The 19,300-nt window shown below is 57.6% G+C and overlaps 2 protein-coding genes across 2 annotated transcripts; both read left to right on the top strand.

The window, feature by feature from the left end:
- Nucleotides 1–2,127: 2,127 nt before the first annotated feature.
- On the top strand, nucleotides 2,128–11,926 carry PIK3R2 (phosphoinositide-3-kinase regulatory subunit 2; the record flags this gene model as incomplete). The annotated part of the gene is made up of 15 exons (XM_079772240.1): nucleotides 2,128–2,449; nucleotides 5,377–5,469; nucleotides 5,784–5,834; nucleotides 5,915–6,046; nucleotides 6,128–6,335; nucleotides 6,784–6,869; nucleotides 7,019–7,127; nucleotides 7,216–7,314; nucleotides 7,447–7,627; nucleotides 7,714–7,839; nucleotides 9,124–9,266; nucleotides 9,483–9,659; nucleotides 10,167–10,238; nucleotides 10,413–10,583; nucleotides 10,855–11,926. 15 exons carry the CDS (start codon nucleotides 2,128–2,130, stop codon nucleotides 11,060–11,062), a joined length of 2,178 nt encoding a protein of 725 aa, XP_079628366.1. The 3' UTR covers nucleotides 11,063–11,926.
- Nucleotides 11,927–14,159: 2,233 nt separating this feature from the next.
- Nucleotides 14,160–17,513, top strand: IFI30 (IFI30 lysosomal thiol reductase). Its single transcript, XM_079772665.1, has 7 exons — nucleotides 14,160–14,325; nucleotides 15,224–15,406; nucleotides 15,497–15,571; nucleotides 15,791–15,883; nucleotides 16,674–16,826; nucleotides 17,008–17,061; nucleotides 17,134–17,513. Exons 1-7 carry the CDS (start codon nucleotides 14,215–14,217, stop codon nucleotides 17,194–17,196), a joined length of 732 nt encoding a protein of 243 aa, XP_079628791.1. The 5' UTR covers nucleotides 14,160–14,214; the 3' UTR covers nucleotides 17,197–17,513.
- The last annotated feature ends 1,787 nt before the right edge of the window (nucleotides 17,514–19,300 follow it).

Raw genomic sequence — 19,300 nt, 5'->3', positions numbered from 1 at the left:
GCCGACTCGGCGTCGGCGTTAGTGGCCACGACCAGTAAGTCCGGGCCGGCCGGCGTGACAGGCGGGGCTGGGGGTGCGTGCAAATGCGGGCGCCTCGGACCTGGGGAGACCACAGAAAGCGGGAGGCCTCGGACTCAACCTGGCAGCCGTGCAGCCACCCGCACGGAGGGGGCGGATCGGGGGCCTCCAGGCAAAGATAAGGGACTGGAGCCTTGGCCAGGAACGGAGGGAGGCCCTGCTGGGAGTGGGGCGTCAAGCAGAAATGAGGGGCTCCAGGCATTATGTGAGCCTAGTGAGGTATGAGGGTCGGGATTCGGCTCCACTTCCGGGGGTCCGCGCAGGCCTGAGTGTGCGTCTGGACACTCACGAGCACGCAGGCCCTGCTTCCAGCCAGGCCTGGCTCCGCTACCCCGCCTCTTGGATTAGGGGAGCCTTGGTCCCCGGTGCGCACACCGGGCGTGTGCAAACGAGTGCAGACAAGCGAATCCAGGCGGTTTTCTAAACGTCCCCTCTCTGGACCTGTTTCCCCACCTGTAGCATGGGGATACAGGGGCCAGGGAGCGGGTAAATTGGGGGGCCCCCGGAATGTGGAGCCTCTGCTCTCTTTTCCGCACCTCCTAGGGCTCTCGGTGGTGGTGGTGGTGGTGGTGGTGGTGGAGGAGGAGGAGGAGGAGGAGGAGGAGGAGGAGGAGGAGGAGGAGGAGGAGGAATAATAATAATAATGCTCCTACCCTCTCACCCTCTGCCGGGCAGAGGTCCTGCGTGGTCCGTGACTTTCTTAGAGCCATCCAAGCAACTTCCCACTTTCAAGCCTTTGCATGTGGCCAGTGCCTGCTTCTGTCTTTAGTGGGGACCTGCCCTCTAGAAAAGCACCCCCACACACACCCAACCTCTCAGAAGGACTGAACCTGCCGAGCTGAGACTGGGAATGTGTGTTTGCTGAGCTCTGTCTCCCTGAGACTGGGGACTCCTGGGGGTTGGTCATCACCCTGCAAACAGCAGCCTCTCCATTGGCAGCCGCGATGCCCTCCTGCCACCCACCGTTCACCCTGGGGCTAAGGTCTTCTCAGCCTCCCACCGACCTGCTTATGTTCTGAGCACCTACTGTGGGCCCTGCGCTGAGTCAGCCAGGACTCCTGTTCATCTGTTCCTGTCTCCTTTGCAGAGATCAGAGACCCCTTTGCCTGTGGGAAGGTGGGGTGAGTAATCTGCTGGGACCTCCTTCCCTACCTCTTTGTGCCCCTACTGCCTCCTGTGCGCCGCTGGCCCGATCCCTCCTCAGCTCCCCAGCTCCCTGAGCATTACCACCTCTGAGTCTAACCAGCTGGCCATGTGGCTGCCACCTTCTCTCATCCATCCTGGGCCTTGAAGTTAGGCAGATCTGGGGTTTTGAGTAGTGGCTTCCTGGCAGGACAAAGACCTGCCCGCCCTTAGCCTCAGTTTTCCCATCTCTAACAAAGCTTGTTTACCCAGCATACAGTACATCTGGGGCAGGTACCCCAAGGAACAGCTATTATTGCACCCACTTTTCAGCTGGGGAAACTGAGGCCCAGAGAGGGACAGGAAATAGCCCAAGGGTACCAAGTGAGTCAGGGGATTCCAGCCCGGGATTTGGGCCTATCTCTGGGTTGGGGGTGGGAGGAGTCCGACTGGGCTTATGCGGCCTTGCCCCTGCCTTGCCTGTCTCCCCCTAGGTCAGCATCCCCCGGTCCCCTGCCGAGCATGGTGACAGCCTGTGCCCTCGGGCCCCTCATGTGGCACAGCTGGAAGAACCGCCAGCCTCGGGCGCCTATGGCCTACCACGTGAGAGAGTGAGTGGCCAGGCCCAGTCCAGCCCTTCGGATTGAGGGGCTTCGCAACAACTGAATGACCAGAGAACACACTGGCGATCCCCTCCCACCGGTTGGTGAATGATGGGCGGAGCAACGAGTGGCCCTTGTAAGGGTTATGGAATAATGACAGAAAACAAGGCATGAGCATCCCCTATAGTCACCTGTAACTTCTTGCCGGAAATAGAGGTCTGAGCACCTCAAGCCAACCCAGTGGACCCACCTGGCCCCCACCCAGCTGATGGGGCCACTGGGGCCCCGAGCAGCCACCTGACCTTACAGACCCTCCCCGCCCACCATGGCTGGCGCTGAGGGCTTCCAATATCGTGCACTGTACCCGTTCCGCCGGGAGCGGCCAGAGGACCTGGAACTGCTGCCCGGTGACGTGCTGGTGGTAAGCCGGGCAGCCCTGCAGGGGCTGGGTGTGGCCGAGGGCAGCGAGCGCTGCCCGCAGAACGTGGGCTGGATACCTGGCCTCAATGAGCGAACTCGGCAGCGCGGTGACTTCCCTGGTACCTACGTGGAGTTCCTGGGGCCCGTGACCCTGGCCCGGCCTGGCCCTCGCCCCCGCGGCCCCCGCCCACTGCCTGCCAGGCCCCAAGAGGGGCCCCCTGAGCCAGGTGAGCCGTAGGCAGGGACTCTGTCAGGGATGGGGGGGGGGGGGAGTCCCCTTAGACCCTCATTTTCCTCTTCAGTAAGCAATGGTGCCTCTTCCAGGGAAGGAATAAGGACGTTTAGTCAGTTGACAAGTGTTGGCTACGCTGCTGTCAAGGGCTAGACGCAGCTCACAGTATTGGGAACACGGGGGTAGACACAGGCCTGGCCCCGCCCGCATGAGCCTGGTTCAAGAAATGAAAAGATTGTGATTAGCTGACAACAAAGGCTGTAAGGAAGGAGCTGGGGTGAAGGGCTCTAGGCAATGTGCCTAACAGGACAGTCCATGAGGTGGGAATGTAATGGGTTCAGGGAACGGGGGCCGTGCTTCGAGGACGTCCTGGGATTCATTTTGAAGACAGTGGGGAGTTTTTAGTAGCATTCAGAGGCTCAATTTGGCTTCATTCTATGGTTTGTAGCCAGGGTTCCTTGAGGCACCCCCTTTGTTGCCCTGATTTTACCTGGTTTCGAAATGAAGGGAGCCATGAAACCAGGAAAGGGTGGACGCTCCATGGAGGCCATACAGCAGGTGCCGTGTGAGGACAGCACACCCTCCCGAAAGACCCTCAGCCACCCCCTTCTCAAGGGCGTGCTGGGGTAGAGACTCATGGGCACTGAGCATATGTTGAACTTGCTGTATGCTGGGCCGGGGGCGGGGGGGTGAGTTCTACCATGGAAATCAAGGCTCCGGTGTGGGGAAGAGATGGATGGGTGCTGAGTGCCCAGCATGGTCTGCTCTAGCCCCACAGCAGCCCGGGGGAGCCCACGTACAGATGGGGAGACTGAGGTGCATGGGAGTCAGGTCACTCTTTCGGGACCACCCAGTGAAGGCGAAGGTCCTGGGACGCACCATGGCCCCCACCCAGGGCCTGTCTGGTTTTGTGCCAGAGGGACACTGATGCCCACAGAGGGGGGAATGGGGGCACCCAGGCAGAGTGGTGCTGGCTTGGGACTTGCAGCATCTGGTGTCTCCAGGGCCTGGGCCTGGGCCCTGTGTCGGCCTGGAAGAGCAGGAGGTGGCCCCATCCGGGCTCCCAGCCAGAATCTGCCTCTCTCCCTGGTAACAGCCGCCTCCCTCCCCTGCCTGGCCCAGGTCCAGCCCCCACACACATCCCCGCTCAGGGCGGTAGCCCTGCCCTCCAGATTTTCCAGGCTGGGTGCCTTGGTGGGGAGGGGCCTCTCCAAACCTCAGTTTCCTCATCTGGAAACAGGGAGAACTGGTCTCTCTGTGCCTTCAGACCCTGCCCCACCGGGATCCTGGGACCACCCCCCCTGGGGAGCATGCTGGGGCTGCGTTGTTTCCTCCATCCCATCCCATGCAGGGTGCCGCGTGCAGCACCCCAGTGTCACGGGGCTGTACACCCACGGTGAGGTTGCTCCCTCTCTGAGCCTCAGGTCCTCGTCCATAAAACGGGGTGATGGCTGTTCTGATGGGCCCTCCCTCCCCCTGTCACAAACTGGTCACAGAACCGTGGCAGCCCCACCTTCTCGCCCCTTGTTCTTTCACTTTTTTTTTTTTTTAAATCTTTCGGGCTTTTTCACTGTAGCTGGGCCTTCCTCCAGCTTGAGGCACCACCTGGCCCATCACTCAGCGAGGCCCCACAGGCCCCTGCTTGCCCCTGTTGTGTGCCAGGGCGTCCCTGCCGAGGGCCAGAACCGCATCCAATGGTGTCCATGCAGGCGGAGCTGTGGAGACAAAGGGCCCCCTGGGGAGCTCAGAGCCTGAAGGGGCTGGGCCAGGGAGGCCCCCTTCCCTGGGTGGGGGGTGGGGGGGGGGAGTTTGATTTCAGCATTTTTAAAACGGGGAGATAACTTTTTCAAGGCAACATGACTTAGAAAGTAGAGGAATGTCTTTGGAGTGAGGTGTTCTGACGTAGATGGGGATATTTTCTTTTTAGACTCTGCCCACCACGTTGTCCTTCCACTGAAAAGGAAGAGGTAATGCCAGTTTCTCGGTTGAGGAAACTGAGGCACGGAGAACGTGGTTCCCGGGCGTGAGGTTGCACAGTGAGCAGTGGCAGGGGCTGAAACTTGTTGTGTGAGTTTCCGGGGCCACAAACTCCCACAAACCAGGTGGCTTCAGACCACAGGAGTGTATTTTCTCATGGTTCTGGAGGTCAGAAGTCCAAGATCAAGTGTGAGCAGGGCCACACTCCACGTGGAGGATCTTTTCTGCCTCTTCCAGCTTCTGGTGGCTCCAAACATCCTTAGCTTATGGCCGCCACGTTACCCCAGTCTCTGCCTCTGTTGTAACATGGCTTCTCTTCTTCTTCTTCTTCTTCTTTTTTAATTGATTTTAGAGAGAGAGGAAGGGAAAGGGAGAAACATCCATGTGAGAAAGACACACCAATGGGTTGCCTCCCGTATGCATCCCACCCAGGAATTGAACCCACAACCTAGGTATGTGCCCTGACGAGGAATCGAACCCACAACGTTCCGGTTGACCCTCGAACCAACTGAGCCACACTGGCCTGGGCACGTGGCTCTCTTCTTATAGCTACCAGTCATTGCATTTAGGGCTCTAAACCCAAGATGATCTCATCTCAAAATCCTTCCCTTAATTATATCTGCAAAGACCCTATTTCCAAGTAAGGTCACAGTCACAGGTACTGGGGATCAGGATGTGGACATCATTTTGGGGGGACACTAATCAAACTGCTACGCTCGGTCTGAGGTGGTGCGACTATCTTGACCCAGAAAATGGTTTGCCACTAACTTGGTCCTCCCACCCTCAGCCACAGGGCCCCTGGCTTGCCCGGGCTAGTGGTCCAGATGCCAGGCCCTTGCCTGAGCTGGGCCCTGCCCGGAGCTGCCCCCGCTGAGGTGCAGCAGGCCAAGAAGGGGGCTGGGGTCCTTCTGGGGATCCTGCCAACATGCTGTCCCCTCCTGCCAGGCCTCACGCTCCCTGACCTACCTGAGCAGTTCTCCCCACCTGATGTGGCTCCCCCGCTGCTGGTAAAGCTTGTGGAGGCCATTGAGCGGACAGGTGAGCCTGGGCCTTGATGCAACCCCTGCATTCTGCTTGCTTAATTCTGGTGATGGACGACTCACCCCTTAACAGGGCTGCTGGGCTCACTCTGCATGGGAGAAGGCTGAGGCCAGATGCCCCGGGCCTCCTTGTTGAACTGGGGAAGGAATGACTCCCAGGGGAGATGGGACCGCCCTTGCATGTGCGGTGTCCTCTGCCCCCATCCCCCTCCCCTACCCCTGCTTTTATCTCTGGGAGGTTGAGTAGCCACACCCCACCTCTATAAGGGATCAGAGCAGCATTTGACAGACGTCTCACTCCTCCCCCACCAGGTCTAGACAGCGAATCCCTCTACAGGCCTGAGCTGCCGCCCCCATGCACAGGTGAGGGAGTGCTTCAACGGGTGGGGGGACAGGGAGTCGACCCCAACAGCCCCACAGACATCGCCCTCCTGCACCCACAGACTGGTCCCTGAGCGACCTAGAGCAGTGGGACTCGGCAGCCCTGGCCGATGGCATCAAGGGCTTCCTCCTGGCACTGCCTGCGCCCCTTGTGCCGCTGGAAGCCGCTGCAGAGGCCTGCCGCGCCCTGCGAGGTGAGCCTTGTGGGGAACCCTGCGCACGGAGGGGCCGGAGCGTGAAAGCCCAGCTCATCCCGCTTTGCTGTCTGTCCGCAGAGGCCGCGGGGCCCGTGGGGCCAACTCTTGAGCCCCCGACGCTGCCACTGCACCACGCGCTCACGCTGCGCTTCCTGCTCCAGCACCTGAGCCGGGTGGCCCGGCGCGCCCCAGCCCCGGGTCCTGCTGTGCGAGCCCTGGGCGTTGCGTTCGGGCCTCTGCTGCTGCGTGCGCCTCCCTCGCCGCCACCAGGGGTCGCACCTGTCGGGTGAGCAGCCTGCGCCTGTGGGGGCGGGGCCTGGGAAGGGACGGGGCGAGTGGGCGGGTTTAGGTGGAGGAAGGGCCCGAGACGGGGGTGGGAGGGAAGGGGGTAGCAAGCACAGCTGCTGTGATTGGGGTGGTAGGAAGGATAATAAGGGGTGAACCTGGGCTTCAGGAAGACCCCTCCAGAGGACTTGGGGCCTGGACCCGAGGAGAGGCACCTGGGTGGTGCCTGTACCTTCCCTTCGAGGTGCTGGACTCCTTCAGGTCCGGGGTATTTATTGAGCGCTTACTGCACATTCAGAAGCCGCAGTTGGCTTCCCACACCTGCCTGCGTCATCAGCCCTGCTTCCCAGCCTTCATGTGTACTCACGCAGGTGTGCAAGCACATCCAGGACCATGTGCACACGCGTGTGCAGATACCCCTACCTGCTCACTCCCCTCCCCTCCCCCAGGACTGAGCCCAACCCCGACTTCCCAGCCCTGCTTTTGGAGAAGTTGCTTCAGGAGCACCTGGAGGAGCAGGAGGTCGCACCCCCAGGTGACCCCCTTTTTGTATCACCCTCTCTTACTGTTGGAGGGCCGTGAGTGAAGACTCCAGGCCCCGCCAGCATCAGCAGGTTTGGTAGCAGGGGGAGCTGAGCACAGCACAGAATTGGTGTTCATTGTGTGTGTTTTCCTGTCCTCCAGCTCTGCCACCTAAACCGCCTAAAGTAAAGCCCGCCCCAGCAGGGCTGGCTAATGGGGGGAGCCAGCCCTCCCTGCAGGATGCTGAGTGGTACTGGGGTGACATTTCCAGGTAGGGTTGTGGGGTGGGGTCATGTGGTAGGCAAGGCCTGGAGGACAGGGTCTCCAATGGGAGGCCCCAATCCTGGGTGTCCCCACAGGGAGGAGGTGAATGACAAACTCCGGGACACACCTGATGGCACCTTCCTGGTCCGAGATGCCTCCAGCAAGATCCAGGGAGAGTATACCCTGACCCTTAGGTGGGGGCCTGCCCCTCTGGGGACTACTGGGGTGAGGTGGGAGGAGGCCATGTGCTGTGTCAGGGCCAGGAAACCTGGAAGTCAGGCTTGGGGTCCTCCTGGATGGTGACACCCCCTCTTACCCACCCCTAGGAAAGGTGGAAACAACAAGCTGATTAAGGTCTTCCACCGTGACGGGCATTACGGCTTCTCAGAGCCGCTCACCTTCTGCTCCGTCGTGGACCTCATCACCCACTACCGCCATGAGTCACTGGCCCAGTACAATGCCAAACTGGACACACGGCTCCTGTACCCCGTGTCCAAGTACCAGCAGGTCTGGGGCCTGGGCAGGAGCCAGAGAGGGTGGCCCCGGGCCTGAATGGCCCAGGTGGCCTCACTGGTCACCCTGGGTGTCCTCAGGACCAGATTGTCAAGGAAGATAGCGTGGAGGCAGTGGGTGCCCAGCTCAAAGTCTACCACCAGCAGTACCAGGACAAGAGCCGCGAGTACGACCAGCTCTACGAGGAGTACACACGAACCTCCCAGGTACCTCGGGCCTGCGCACATGGGGAGACGAGGCATGGAGGCCAGTGGCAAGGCCATGGGGACAGACAACTACTTCCAGGTCACGAAGCAGTCACTTAGCACCAGGAGCTGCCCTAAAAACAACATAGAAATAAATGTATGTGGTGTTCTTTGTTTTTTAATATGCTTTTATTGATTTCAGAGAGGAAGGGAGAGGGAGAGAGAAAGAGAGATAGAAACATCAATGATGAGAGAATCATTGATCGGCTGCCTCCTGCATGCTCCCTACTGAGGATCGAGCCTGCAACCCGGGCATGTGCCTTTGACCAGAATTGAACCTAGGACCCTTCATTCTGCAGGCTGACGCTCTATTCACTAAGCCAAACCAGCTAGGGCGTATGTGTTTTTATTCTTTTTTTTTTTTTTTTTTTTTTTTAAGAACAAATGAGATGATGCCAGTCAGCCTCTTAGGAGCAGCTGGGCTAGGACATGAGAGATGTCTCGGTTCACCTGTGCATCTCTCAGTACCTCAGTTTCCCCATCTGTAAACTGGAACTGTGTGTTTTAATTCCTTCTCCGTCCCCTTCAACCTAGAGGTTATTTATAGTGATGACAGGAATCTGAGGGATTAGACAGACAGTCAGGAGGTCACATTAAAGAACAGCATCTTCTAAAACAGGGAAGGGGAGGCTTTCTCACTCTGGAACTGTGTTGAAAAACTCCTTTGGCAAGTTGAGATGCAGCTTACTCAGATCAAATGTCCCTCTCGGGCTGAGAATGGCTTACTTCCCCTGTGGTCCCTGAAGGATTTCTTTCTTGTCCTCTTTGTACTGATGCGTCTGCTGAGGCTCTGAGTGGACAAGATGCCTGCCTGGGATCTGTTAGGAACATCGTGACTTGGACAAGACTTAGGCTCCCTGAGTCTTAGCTTCCCCATTAACATTTCTGACTTTGTAGGGGGCTGTTGGCAGGCTCTATGAAATGGTGCACGGGAAATGCTTGGTACAGCATTTACTCTGAGAAGGAACCGCTTGAACGGTAGCAACTAGATTTATCATTAATTATCATCAGTGCTAACAAGTCTAGGTGTTTGTAAGGCACCCAAAGGAGGTTATAAAAGAGGAGTATGTTTGGGGAAATGGGGCATTGAAGGTTGAATAGGAGTTCGTCTGGTGCCGTAAGAACTAGAGGAATGACATGCCTAGTGGATGGAACAGCTTGAACAAAGAATTGGGATCTGCCATCTCCCTCATGCGGGACTTGCGGGGAGTCCCAGATGATGCTAAGATTCACCCCCTCCTCCAGGAACTGCAGATGAAGCGCACCGCAATCGAGGCCTTCAATGAAACCATCAAGATCTTCGAAGAGCAGGGCCAGACTCAAGAGAAGTGCAGCAAGGAGTATCTGGAGCGCTTCCGGCGTGAGGGCAATGAAAAAGAGATGCAGAGGTGAGTCCTGCCCTGCCCCACCCTATCTAGTGCAATGCAAGTGGGAAAAGAAAAGAAGTAGAGGGGGCAGCTGGGATTCCAGGGGGAGGGAGGGTCAGTTGAAATGGGCTTTGAAGGCTGAATAGGAGTTCACCAGAGGAGAAATCAGGGAAACAGCATGTGCAAAGGCTTAGAGGCTGGGAGCCGTCCACGGCCTCTGAGCCACTCCTCCCCCAGGATCCTGCTGAACTCAGAACGGCTCAAGTCTCGCATCGCGGAGATCCACGAAAGCCGCACGAAGCTGGAGCAGGAGCTGCGGACGCAGGCCTTGGACAACCGGGAGATCGATAAGCGCATGAACAGCCTGAAGCCAGACCTCATGCAGCTGCGCAAGATCCGAGACCAGTACCTGGTGTGAGTGCCCTACGCTTGCCTGTGACCCCATTATGAGGACCTTGACAAGGGCTCTCTTCCCACCTGGGCCTTAGATGCTTACCTGCACCTGCTGTATGCTAGGCACTGTGCTGAGCAACCCTGCACGCACATATTTTGTCGTCTCCAAGTCCTTTGTAAACTTTCCCCTTTCCAGCTAGGAAAACTGAGACGCAGAACAGATAACTGCGCTGTGCGTGCGAAGGCCAACAGCATTGTGTGCAGCCCCTAAGACGGAGTTTCTGGTGGTGATATGACCCTGCGGGGTGGCTCCACAAGGGTTAACAGAAACAGAATAAATAGGGGGTTTCCTGGCCGAGCCAGCCAGGCTCTTCCACCTTCAGGCTGGCCCCTTGTGGCAACCGGTGGTATTGCACCCAAACCCACCCTCCTTGGTCAGCCCTTGCCTGGGGGCAGGCTGGACTGGACTGGACCCCTGGGGCCTGGCCCTGCCTCTGCTGCACCACCCACCTTTCCCTTTCCTCCCAGCTGGCTCACCCAGAAAGGCGCCCGGCAGAAGAAAATCAACGAGTGGTTGGGAATCAAAAATGAGACTGAAGAGTGAGTGACCACACGAAGGGTGGCAGGGAGGGCTTCCCAGGAGAAGGGCCATTTTGGGTGGGTTTTGCCAAACGAGGAGGAGGTCACCAGGAAGGGAGTGTGGTCCGGGTGGCAGGGGGCCTCAGAGGAGGCTGTCGGGTACGTGACCAGCGCCCCTCCCCACCTCCCCCACAGCCAGTATGCACTGATGGAGGACGAGGATGACCTCCCCCACCATGAGGAACGGACCTGGTATGTGGGCAAGATCAACCGCACGCAGGCTGAGGAAATGCTGAACGGCAAGCGGGATGGGACCTTCCTCATCCGTGAGAGCAGCCAGCGGGGCTGCTACGCCTGCTCTGTGGTGTGAGTGCCTGTGGGGGTGGAGGAGCCACCTGTTCCTTCCAGGAGCTCTTCTGGAGCACCTACTGTGCGCTAGACTTGGGGAAGACAGTTGGGAAGAAGATCCCCGTGGCTGCCACAGGAAGAAGGGATTCCTGGGGACAGGGGAGGAAGCTGGGACACTGTCCAGGCCAGAGATGTTGGGGTCTGGACCAGGACAGGGTCTGAGAAGTGAGGGAGCGGCTGGGGGAGCCCCGGAGGTGCCCGCCTGACCGCCTGTCTGCTCACACCACAGGGTGGACGGCGATACCAAGCACTGTGTCATCTACCGCACGGCCACCGGCCTGGGCTTTGCGGAGCCCTACAACCTGTACGGGTCCCTGAAGGAGCTGGTGCTGCACTACCAGCACACCTCCCTCGTGCAACACAACGACGCCCTCACCGTCACACTGGCACACCCCGTGCGGGCCCCGGGCCCCGGGCCCCCCCCCACCGCCCGCTGACTCATACAGAGCAGGACTCCATCTTTCTGTCTGTCTGTCTCTCTTCTTTGTGAATCTTTCTCTGTCTCAATCTCTCTCGCTTGCTTTCTCTGAGTCTCTCTCTTCCTGTCACTCTTTCTATCCCCATCTCTGTCCTTTCTGTCTCTCTAAGTCTCTGTTAGAGGAGCATACCTCCTCCACCCCATGCCCCCTTGCCCCATGGGCACTGCCCTCCCCTGGCTCTGGCTGCCCCCACCAGTTCCTCGGGTCCCCCCAAGCTCCCCCTGCCTGTGCCTGCCATGTTTACAAAGGCCCCTGGGGTGCTCAGCCCCAGCCTGGTGCCCTGATTTTTAAGCCATAGACCTGGGGTCAGGGCAGGAAGAAGGCAGGAAGGAACTTCGCTGGGCCACTTCCAAGAACCTCAGCTGTGACATTTGGGGCCGGGCGGGTCCCGAAGCCCCACAGACGCAACTTCCCCCTCCAAACCCTGAAGTGAAACCCGCACCGGTTACCCCCACATGGAGCTGCTGCCCAGAAGCCCTCCTCCCCCAAAAGCAAAATGATTAAAAATAACCTCAAGAGCTGGGCCCTATCTGACGCCAGGCTTCCCGGGAACCGAGGCTGCTGCAGGTCCTGCTGGGCCAGCCGAGACGCACCGCTGCCCACAGCACCTCCGCTCGATGCAGCGACAAGGCTTCTTCTTGATCATGTTGGGTTCTGATTTTGTTTCCTTGACTGTAAACCCATTTTCTCCTCTTTTGGGACAAGAACCCCGGTTTTCTATGCTGCCATGGACACCCACCCCCCCTGCCTGCCCAGCGAGGCTGGCAGGTGGGTTTTGTATGGTACGTTGACACTGATGTGGATATAAAACATTGAACTCCGTGGGTGCTTCTGTTATTGGCGGGGCTGCCCCAGGGCCGCGGGGGGCCCTGGCATTCACGTGGTCACACAGAGGTGGGCTTGGGTTTAACTCGGGCTGCCCGTGAGGGCCCACAACCCCAGCCCCCACCCCTCAGTGTAGCTGCTTATGTCCAGAGAAGTTGAGAGACCTGACCAAGGTCACACAGCAGAGAGGTTCAAACCCTGAACTCTGGCTTGATCAGGGGACCCCAGACTCCAACCCAGCTCTTTACTGGCGCCCTAGGTTTGAGTCCCAGCACTCGGCCACCGGCCATACCCTGATGTGCAACTTCCCCGTTGCCACGTGCGGTCAATAGTCACAACCCCTACCACGCCACCCAAGGAGTTCTTCCATGTGAGCTGGGCTTATGTGTGTGAGTCCATCCAGAATTGTAAGCAGTTACTGAAAGGCGAGCATGGTGGGTGGTGCACGTGGGCAGGCTAAATAGCCATCTCCGATGGTGACTAAGGAAAACTGAAATTATTTAAGGGAAGGGGTTGGGGACGAAATATCCAAAGGGAAGGGCTGCACAGCGCTGAGCCAAGGGGACACGGGGTCCATGATGGCAGCGCCCAGTAGCTCGAGTTTCATCTTTATATGCAGTCGCTGGTGGGAAACTTGTCATCAGTAGGTTTGGGGGCTGAGCTGGAGGGTTTGGAATGCAGGTGTACAGTCAGGGCCTTCAGGACAGTTTCCAGTCCTTGTGTGGCCTGACTTCTGGGCTTTTGTTCTCCTGAGGCGGGAAGCTTACCGATGGCCATTAAGGATTGTATTGCCCTATAAGCCTGACAATTGTATTTCTCTATTTCTTCCATCCCGCCCAGCACAGAGAGCACCCGACTAGCTCCCAACGTTGTGTTGCTTCATTTTGCAGAGACTTCAGGAAGGACATGGGCTTTGTTACGGGTCCAAAGGGATGGTATGGGCGGCTCATCCAGCCATGGGGACTTCAGGCACAGCCTGGCTCCCAGCCTGTGGCTGTGAGCCTGTGTGTGCAGGCCGGAGCTTCCCCAGCCTGGAGGGGGACGCGGGCTGTGGGAGCTGTGGCCTTGGGGCGCTGGCTGTATTCCAGGCCAGGTTGTGGGCGTTTCCTCCTGTGAGGTCTGATTCCTTGTCACGACTGGAATGTGAGACCTTGCGAAGTGTGACCATCTCAGTCATTGTCCCAGTCCTCCCAGCTCCCAGCCCTTCAGCAGGGTTACTCTGTGCCTTCACTGCTGTCCCGTGTCTCCCAGGGGCACCGCCCAGCTGCCCCACCCCCACCCCAGGCAACTCTCCCTCTGCCTCTGAGTCTTCCGTGGTGGCTTCATTCCCCAAACCTCCCTCTTCTCCCAGTTTATAGACTGGGAAACTGAGGCTCCATCACTTGAGGTGCCCAGCACAGTCCTGGGGCTAACCTGGTCTGGCTGACTGCTGGTTTGGGTCCTACATGGGCATCCCCAACCCCCGCCCCATGGACATAGTACAGGGTTCGGAAATTACTGCTCCAACCCCACGGGAGCTGAGAGTCGGGATGCACGCCGCCGCCCCTCCCCCTCAAACCCCTGCCCTTGGGAAGAATGACCACCAGCTTCCTCCCACCCCCTCGCGTCAGGGTGGGGGCCAAGAGAAGTGAGCGGCCCCACTGCTCTGGCTTCTGCTTTCTGGCCCAGCTGTGGCCAAGTCTGAGTCAGCCCCTCGGGACTGTATCTGGGCTGGGGCAGGGGTGAGGGGCAGGGCCCAAGGGTTAGGAGTAACGGGGGTCTTGAGCCAGGCTAGGGAAAGGTCCCGGGCTGTGCAGGCAGCGCCCACTCCCAGGGAGGGAGTCGCGCCCACCTTCCCCTGCCCGCCCTAGTGCAGGGATGCCCGGGCCAGGGCAGGGGGCTAGACCACCCTAGCTGCCCCAAAGGGCTCTGGGGCGAGAAGACCCTTCCTCTCCCTCTCTGTGTCAGTCTCTGAAGCCCCACCCCCACCCCGTGCGCTCCAGGAGCTTGATCCCAGCTTCACGTCCCTGGGCTGGGCAGACTGCGGGGCTGGGGTGAGGGTGAGGCGAATCGCTGAGCGGCCGGATGGCCGAGTGATTGCTGTCCCAGCACCTGGCGGGGTGGGGGCAGGGGCAGGTTGGAAAGGGGGAGACCCCAGGGAATTGCAGACACCAGAGACGCCAGCCCGGCCCCGAGGGGCGTGGGCCCCGGGAGGCGGGTCCGGCCTAGGGGCAGGGCCACGACCGGGTTAAAGGCTGCTCCCTCCCCCGGACTGCTCCTGTCGCCGCGCCTGTGCCCACGCCGTGATGGCCTGGTCGCCACTCCTGCCGTTCCTGCTGGGGCTGCTGCTCCAGGTCCCCGCGGTGGCGCGCGCGTCCCCGCTGGACACACTCCTTAAGGGGGCGGCCCCCTGCAAGGTAGGGACGGCAGCTCGGCGGGCGGGCGGCGGGCGGGCGGCTCGCCTCCTCCCTAGACCTGGCCCGGCAGCCCGCGATCTGGAGGGGACTCGCCCCGTGAGTGCCGAAATCCCCCCGTGTAATTCCAGGCTCTGCGGCCGCGCTCGGAGTACTTTCGCTTTCCTGTCTCTGGCTGAGACGCTCGGCGGTCCCCACTCCGTCCCCGCCCGCCCCGCCCGAGGGTGCACTGAACACCTGTGTATTCTGGGGTGGGAATCGGGGTCTCCTCTTGGAGGCCAGGGGAAGCCCAGACCAGCCTGCCCCTGGCACCCGCATCCCTATTGGATGCACTTCGGCCAAGGAAGAGCTCCCCGTGTTTCTGGTGCCCAGACAACACACGCCTCGGAGGCTGGGCGACTTGCTCACAACCCTAGGTGCCTGCGCCCCCCGCCCCGCCTCGGCTGAAGCCGGAAGTCAGCACTTATTAGGTGCCACCTCCGCAGTGGACGTGGGAGGGGTTCAGTGGGCCCCTGGAGAGGAAGAGGAGTCAGAGCAGGTGTAGGGCCAAGGCTCTGGGCATGAAGTGGCAACAAATGAGCATCCATTAGTCTCCTGCGGTATGCACCTCGGGGAAGGCAGGATTGAGGTCAGGGGCCAGAAATGTGCTTGCCTTGAGTCCTTACGGTAAACGGTTCCCCTGGGCCAGAGGTTTCACCTCACCTGGAGAAAAGCAAGAGCTGTGCATGAATTAGTTGCCTTCGGTATACAAGTCTGTTTTGCAGCCAAACAGATTTAAGGGCGCAGTAAAGCCTTAGAGGCTAGAGTGCGCTCAGGATGGGGCGCTTACTGTTTGCATCTCCCTTTCTGCGAGAGAACCAAGCAGAGCTACACTTACTCCATACCCCTCCCTCCTGCACAGGCTGGCTACCTGTGCCCACAGGTGCCCCTTGGAAAGTCCCCCGCACCACCTGTCAACGTGAGTCTCTACTACGAGGCACTGTGCGGTGGCTGCAGGTCCTTCCTGGTCCGAGAGCTGTTCCCAACATGGCTGATGGTCTATGAGATCCTCAATGTCACTCTGGTGCCCTATGGAAACGCCAAGGTACATGGGCGCCGGGGAACCTGAGGCACGGGGCCAGGATTGGGAGACACCCGTGGTGGGCTGGCCAGTACTCACCTCACTGCCTTGCAGGAACAGAATGTCAGCGGCAAGTGGGAGTTTACCTGCCAGCATGGAGAGGAGGAGTGCAAGTTTAACAAGGTGGAGGTGAGCAGCCCCCAGAGTCCCATGTGGGGGACACGGAGGCCTGGGAGGCTTCAGGGGGTAATGAAGGTAAAATCCAGGCTCGGAGGGGGATTGGAACCAGCTCTCTCCCCTGCCGATGTGTCTCCATTCATTGCTTTGTTAACGGGGGCCCATGGTTATTACCAGAGCGGTCTTGGCATGCTCTGGGCCCTTCTCAGGCCTTTGCCTGCCCACCCCTAGGCCTGCCTGTTGGACCAGCTGGAGTGGAGCGCAGCCTTCCTAACCATTGTCTGCTTAGAGGAAATTGATGACATGGAGAGCAACCTGAAGCCAGTGAGTGATACCCTTACTTGGCCTGGGCTGGGGGACCCTGGCCTTCCCTACACTCAGGGAACCCAGGTTCAAGTCCTGTCCCCAACAGCCACTCTCTGTATGGCCCCAGGGAAATGCTGTTTCCTTTCTAAGCCTCAATCTGTGAATCAAGGGAAGGAAGACCTCCTGGGGCCCGGGTAGCTGAGGGAGTGCTTTCTGTAGGAGGAGCCTCTGAGCTGGGCTTCCAGGAACAGGAATGTGCAGGGACACGGAGGATGACCCTCCGCTGGGGTGTGGGGATGACCAGACGGGCCCGCCCACCTCCCTGGAAAGTTACGAAAAAGAGCTCCCAAAGGAATGACTCACCTGCCCTGATCATTTATTCACTCATCAAATATTCAGGCCACCCGGGAGGACTCACCCTGAGGCACCCCAGCCCTGTGGAACCGTACTGGGGCTAGGGGAGCACAGAGGAGGGGGGAGCCCTGAGGAGATGCTGAGGAAGCTGGAGGCTGGGTGTTCCCGCTAGAGGGAACCGCACAGATACAAGCTCTGAGAACATGTCGGAGTCAGGGGCTGAAGGTCTGGTCATAGTGGACTCAGGAGCAGCCTGAGCTTCTGCCTCAGGGGCCTCCACTCAGGCATGTATGAAGCACCTGCTGTTTACATGCATTGTTCCATTGTTGTGGACCCAACTGTCCCTTCTTGCCAATGAGGAAACAGACACTTGGCTTGGGGGGGGGCCCACGGGGGACTGTTGGGGAGATAACAAGGAGATAGCTAAGGCTCACTGGCCCTCCTCTGCCCTCAGTGCCTACAGATCTATGCCCCGAAGGAGTCCCCAGATGCCATCATGGAGTGTGCCATGGGGGACCGCGGCACACAGCTCTTGCACATGAATGCCCAACTTACAGACGCTCTGCAGCCGCCCCATGAGTATGTGCCTTGGGTCCTCGTCAATGGGGTAAGAATCTTGTGGCCCTCAGGTTGGCCCTGGGGCAGGGACCAGGGTGATGGATGTACCCACCAGTCTGGAAGACTGGGAGGCAGGGGCCAGACTTGGGGCCATTTGCAACCCCTTGTGGGCCTGGCATGGGTTGGTCAGGGCAGGTAGCACTTGTGACCTCCTGTCTTGCTTTGTGCAGAAACCTTTGAAAGACATGAGCCAGCTCCTACCCATCGTGTGCCAGTTGTACCAGGTAAGCCAGAGGGAGTCATCAGGTGGGGGTAGGGTCTCTTTCAGGCCCCCAACTCACGACCGTCTCCCCCAGGGTGAGAAGCCAGATGGCTGCCCGTTCCAGGCCAGCTCCCACAGGGACGTCTGCTTCAAGTGACAGCTGTTGCCCTTGGAGGGAGCTGATGGAAGAATGAGCTCCCACCCGCCTTCATTTTTGTGATCCCTGACTCAGCAGCTATAGCTCATCATCCAGATAACTTACACATTCCATCAAGTCCAGACTCAACATTTTACCCCAAGATCAAGAATCTACCACTGAGAATGGTGCTACATTGAAACTAGTTTAATAAACCCTTCTAGATGTTGTGACAATATACTTCCATTTCCCCCGCCCTGTGACAACTGCTGTTCTTTTGTTTCTATGAGTTTTACTTTTTTAGATTCCACATATAAATAAAATCATACAATATTTGTCCTCTGACTTATTTCACTCAGCATAGTATCCTCCAGGTTCCCCCATATTGTCAGAAATAGCAAGGTTGCCTTCTATTTTTTATGGTCGAATAATATTTGTGTTGCCCCTTTTGTTAAAAAGAATAATGTCCAGCCGGTGTCACTCAGTGGTTGAGTGTCAACCTACGAGCCAGATCAGAGTTCCATTCCTGGTCAGGGCATGTGCTCCCGTTGTGAGCTCAATCCCCAGTAGGGGGCGTGCAGGAGGCAGGCAATCAATGATTCCCTCTCATCATTGATGTTTCTATCCCCTCTCCCTTCCTCTCTGAAATCAATAAAAATATATATTAATAAAAGATTATCAAAGAAAACTTCCTTGGCAGATCTAATTAGATTTGTCCTGATAATTTACCAGGATGCAGCAGGCATTCAGTTTGCTTTGCTGGAAGTTTCGGTAAGGAATCTCAGGTTGGACTTTGAAAAGCCTCTATCATTGGCTAAAAATGAGAAACCGGACCAGGTTTAACCTTGCAATATCTATGCTTCTTGGCAAATTCTTTTTAAATATATATATATATATATATATATATATATATATATATATATATATATTGCCGAAACCGGTTTGGCTCAGTGGATAGAGCGTCGGCCTGCGGACTCAAGGGTCCCAGGTTCGATTCCGGTCAAGGGCATGTACCTTGGTTGTGGGCACATATCCAGTGGGGAGTGTGCAGGAGGCAGCTGATGGATGTTTCTCTCTCATCGATGTTTCTAACTCTCTATCCCTCTTCCTTCCTCCCAGTAAAAAAAATCAATAAAATATAGAAAAATAAAATTAAAATTAAAAATATATATTTTATTGTTTTTTTTACAGAGAGGAAGGGAGAGGGATAGGGAGTTAGAAACATTGATGAGAAACATCCATCAGCTGCCTCCTGCACACCCCCTTCTGGGGATGTGCCCACAACCAAGGTACATGCCCTTGACCGGAATCGAACCTGGGACCCTTGAGTCCGCAGGCCGACAACCTATCCACTGAGCCAAACCGGTTAGGGCGCAAATTCTTTTTTTTTTTTTTAATTATTTTATTGGTTAGAGAGAGAGAGAAAAAATAACATTGATTTGTTCCACTTATTTATGTGTTCACTGGTTGATTCTTGTATGTGTCCTCACTGGGGATAGAACCCATAACCTATGTGTTTTGGGATAACGCTCTAATCAACTGAGCTACCCAGCCAGGGCTACTTTCTTCTCTTTTTTAAGTGGATTTCAGAAAGAGGAAGGGAGACGGAGAAAAAGATAGAAACATCGATGAGAAAGAATCAACATCAGCTGCCTCCTGCATGCCCCCTCCTGGAGACCGAGCCTGCAACCCAGGCATGTGCCCTGACCAGGAATAGAACCTAGAACCATGACCTTCTGGTTCACAGGCTGACGCTCAACCACTGAGCCACGCTGGCCAGGCTAGGCTTCTTTCTTCTTGATAGCCCCTGTGAGAAATGTTCACCTGTCCAACTTAAAATAATGAACTAGGAGACAGAAGTATGGCGAAATGAGGTCTTTAATACGTTCTCCGGAGCGGTGTCCCTCGGTTGCACAGGCACACATGGAGTAGGGATCACAGCCTACTTATCCCCAAGGTGCGAGAGTCCCTCCTCCGGTTCCTCATTGGCTGAGCACTATGGGGTTTACAGTTTCCTCACACATCGCCTAGGTCTTACTGGGTTATTTTTTAAAATGGGCTGAGGCCTTTTCTAGTTGTCTCCACTTACCCCGGTCCAGCTGAGGCAGCGCTTTGGGGATTTCCA

Source organism: Cnephaeus nilssonii, assembly GCF_951640355.1.
Source record: "Cnephaeus nilssonii genome assembly, chromosome: 5".
NCBI lineage: Eukaryota > Metazoa > Chordata > Mammalia > Chiroptera > Vespertilionidae > Cnephaeus > Cnephaeus nilssonii.
This window is presented reverse-complemented; position numbering and strand designations above follow the sequence as displayed.

Coding starts and splice junctions, on each gene's coding strand:
- IFI30 (XM_079772665.1), top strand. CDS start 14,215: ATGGCCTGGTCGCCACTCCTGCCGTTCCTGCTGGGGCTGCTGCTCCAG. Junction 15,884..16,673: donor TGGAGAGCAACCTGAAGCCA/GTGAGTGATACC, acceptor CTCTGCCCTCAG/TGCCTACAGATCTATGCCCC. Junction 16,827..17,007: donor CTTGGGTCCTCGTCAATGGG/GTAAGAATCTTG, acceptor TGCTTTGTGCAG/AAACCTTTGAAAGACATGAG.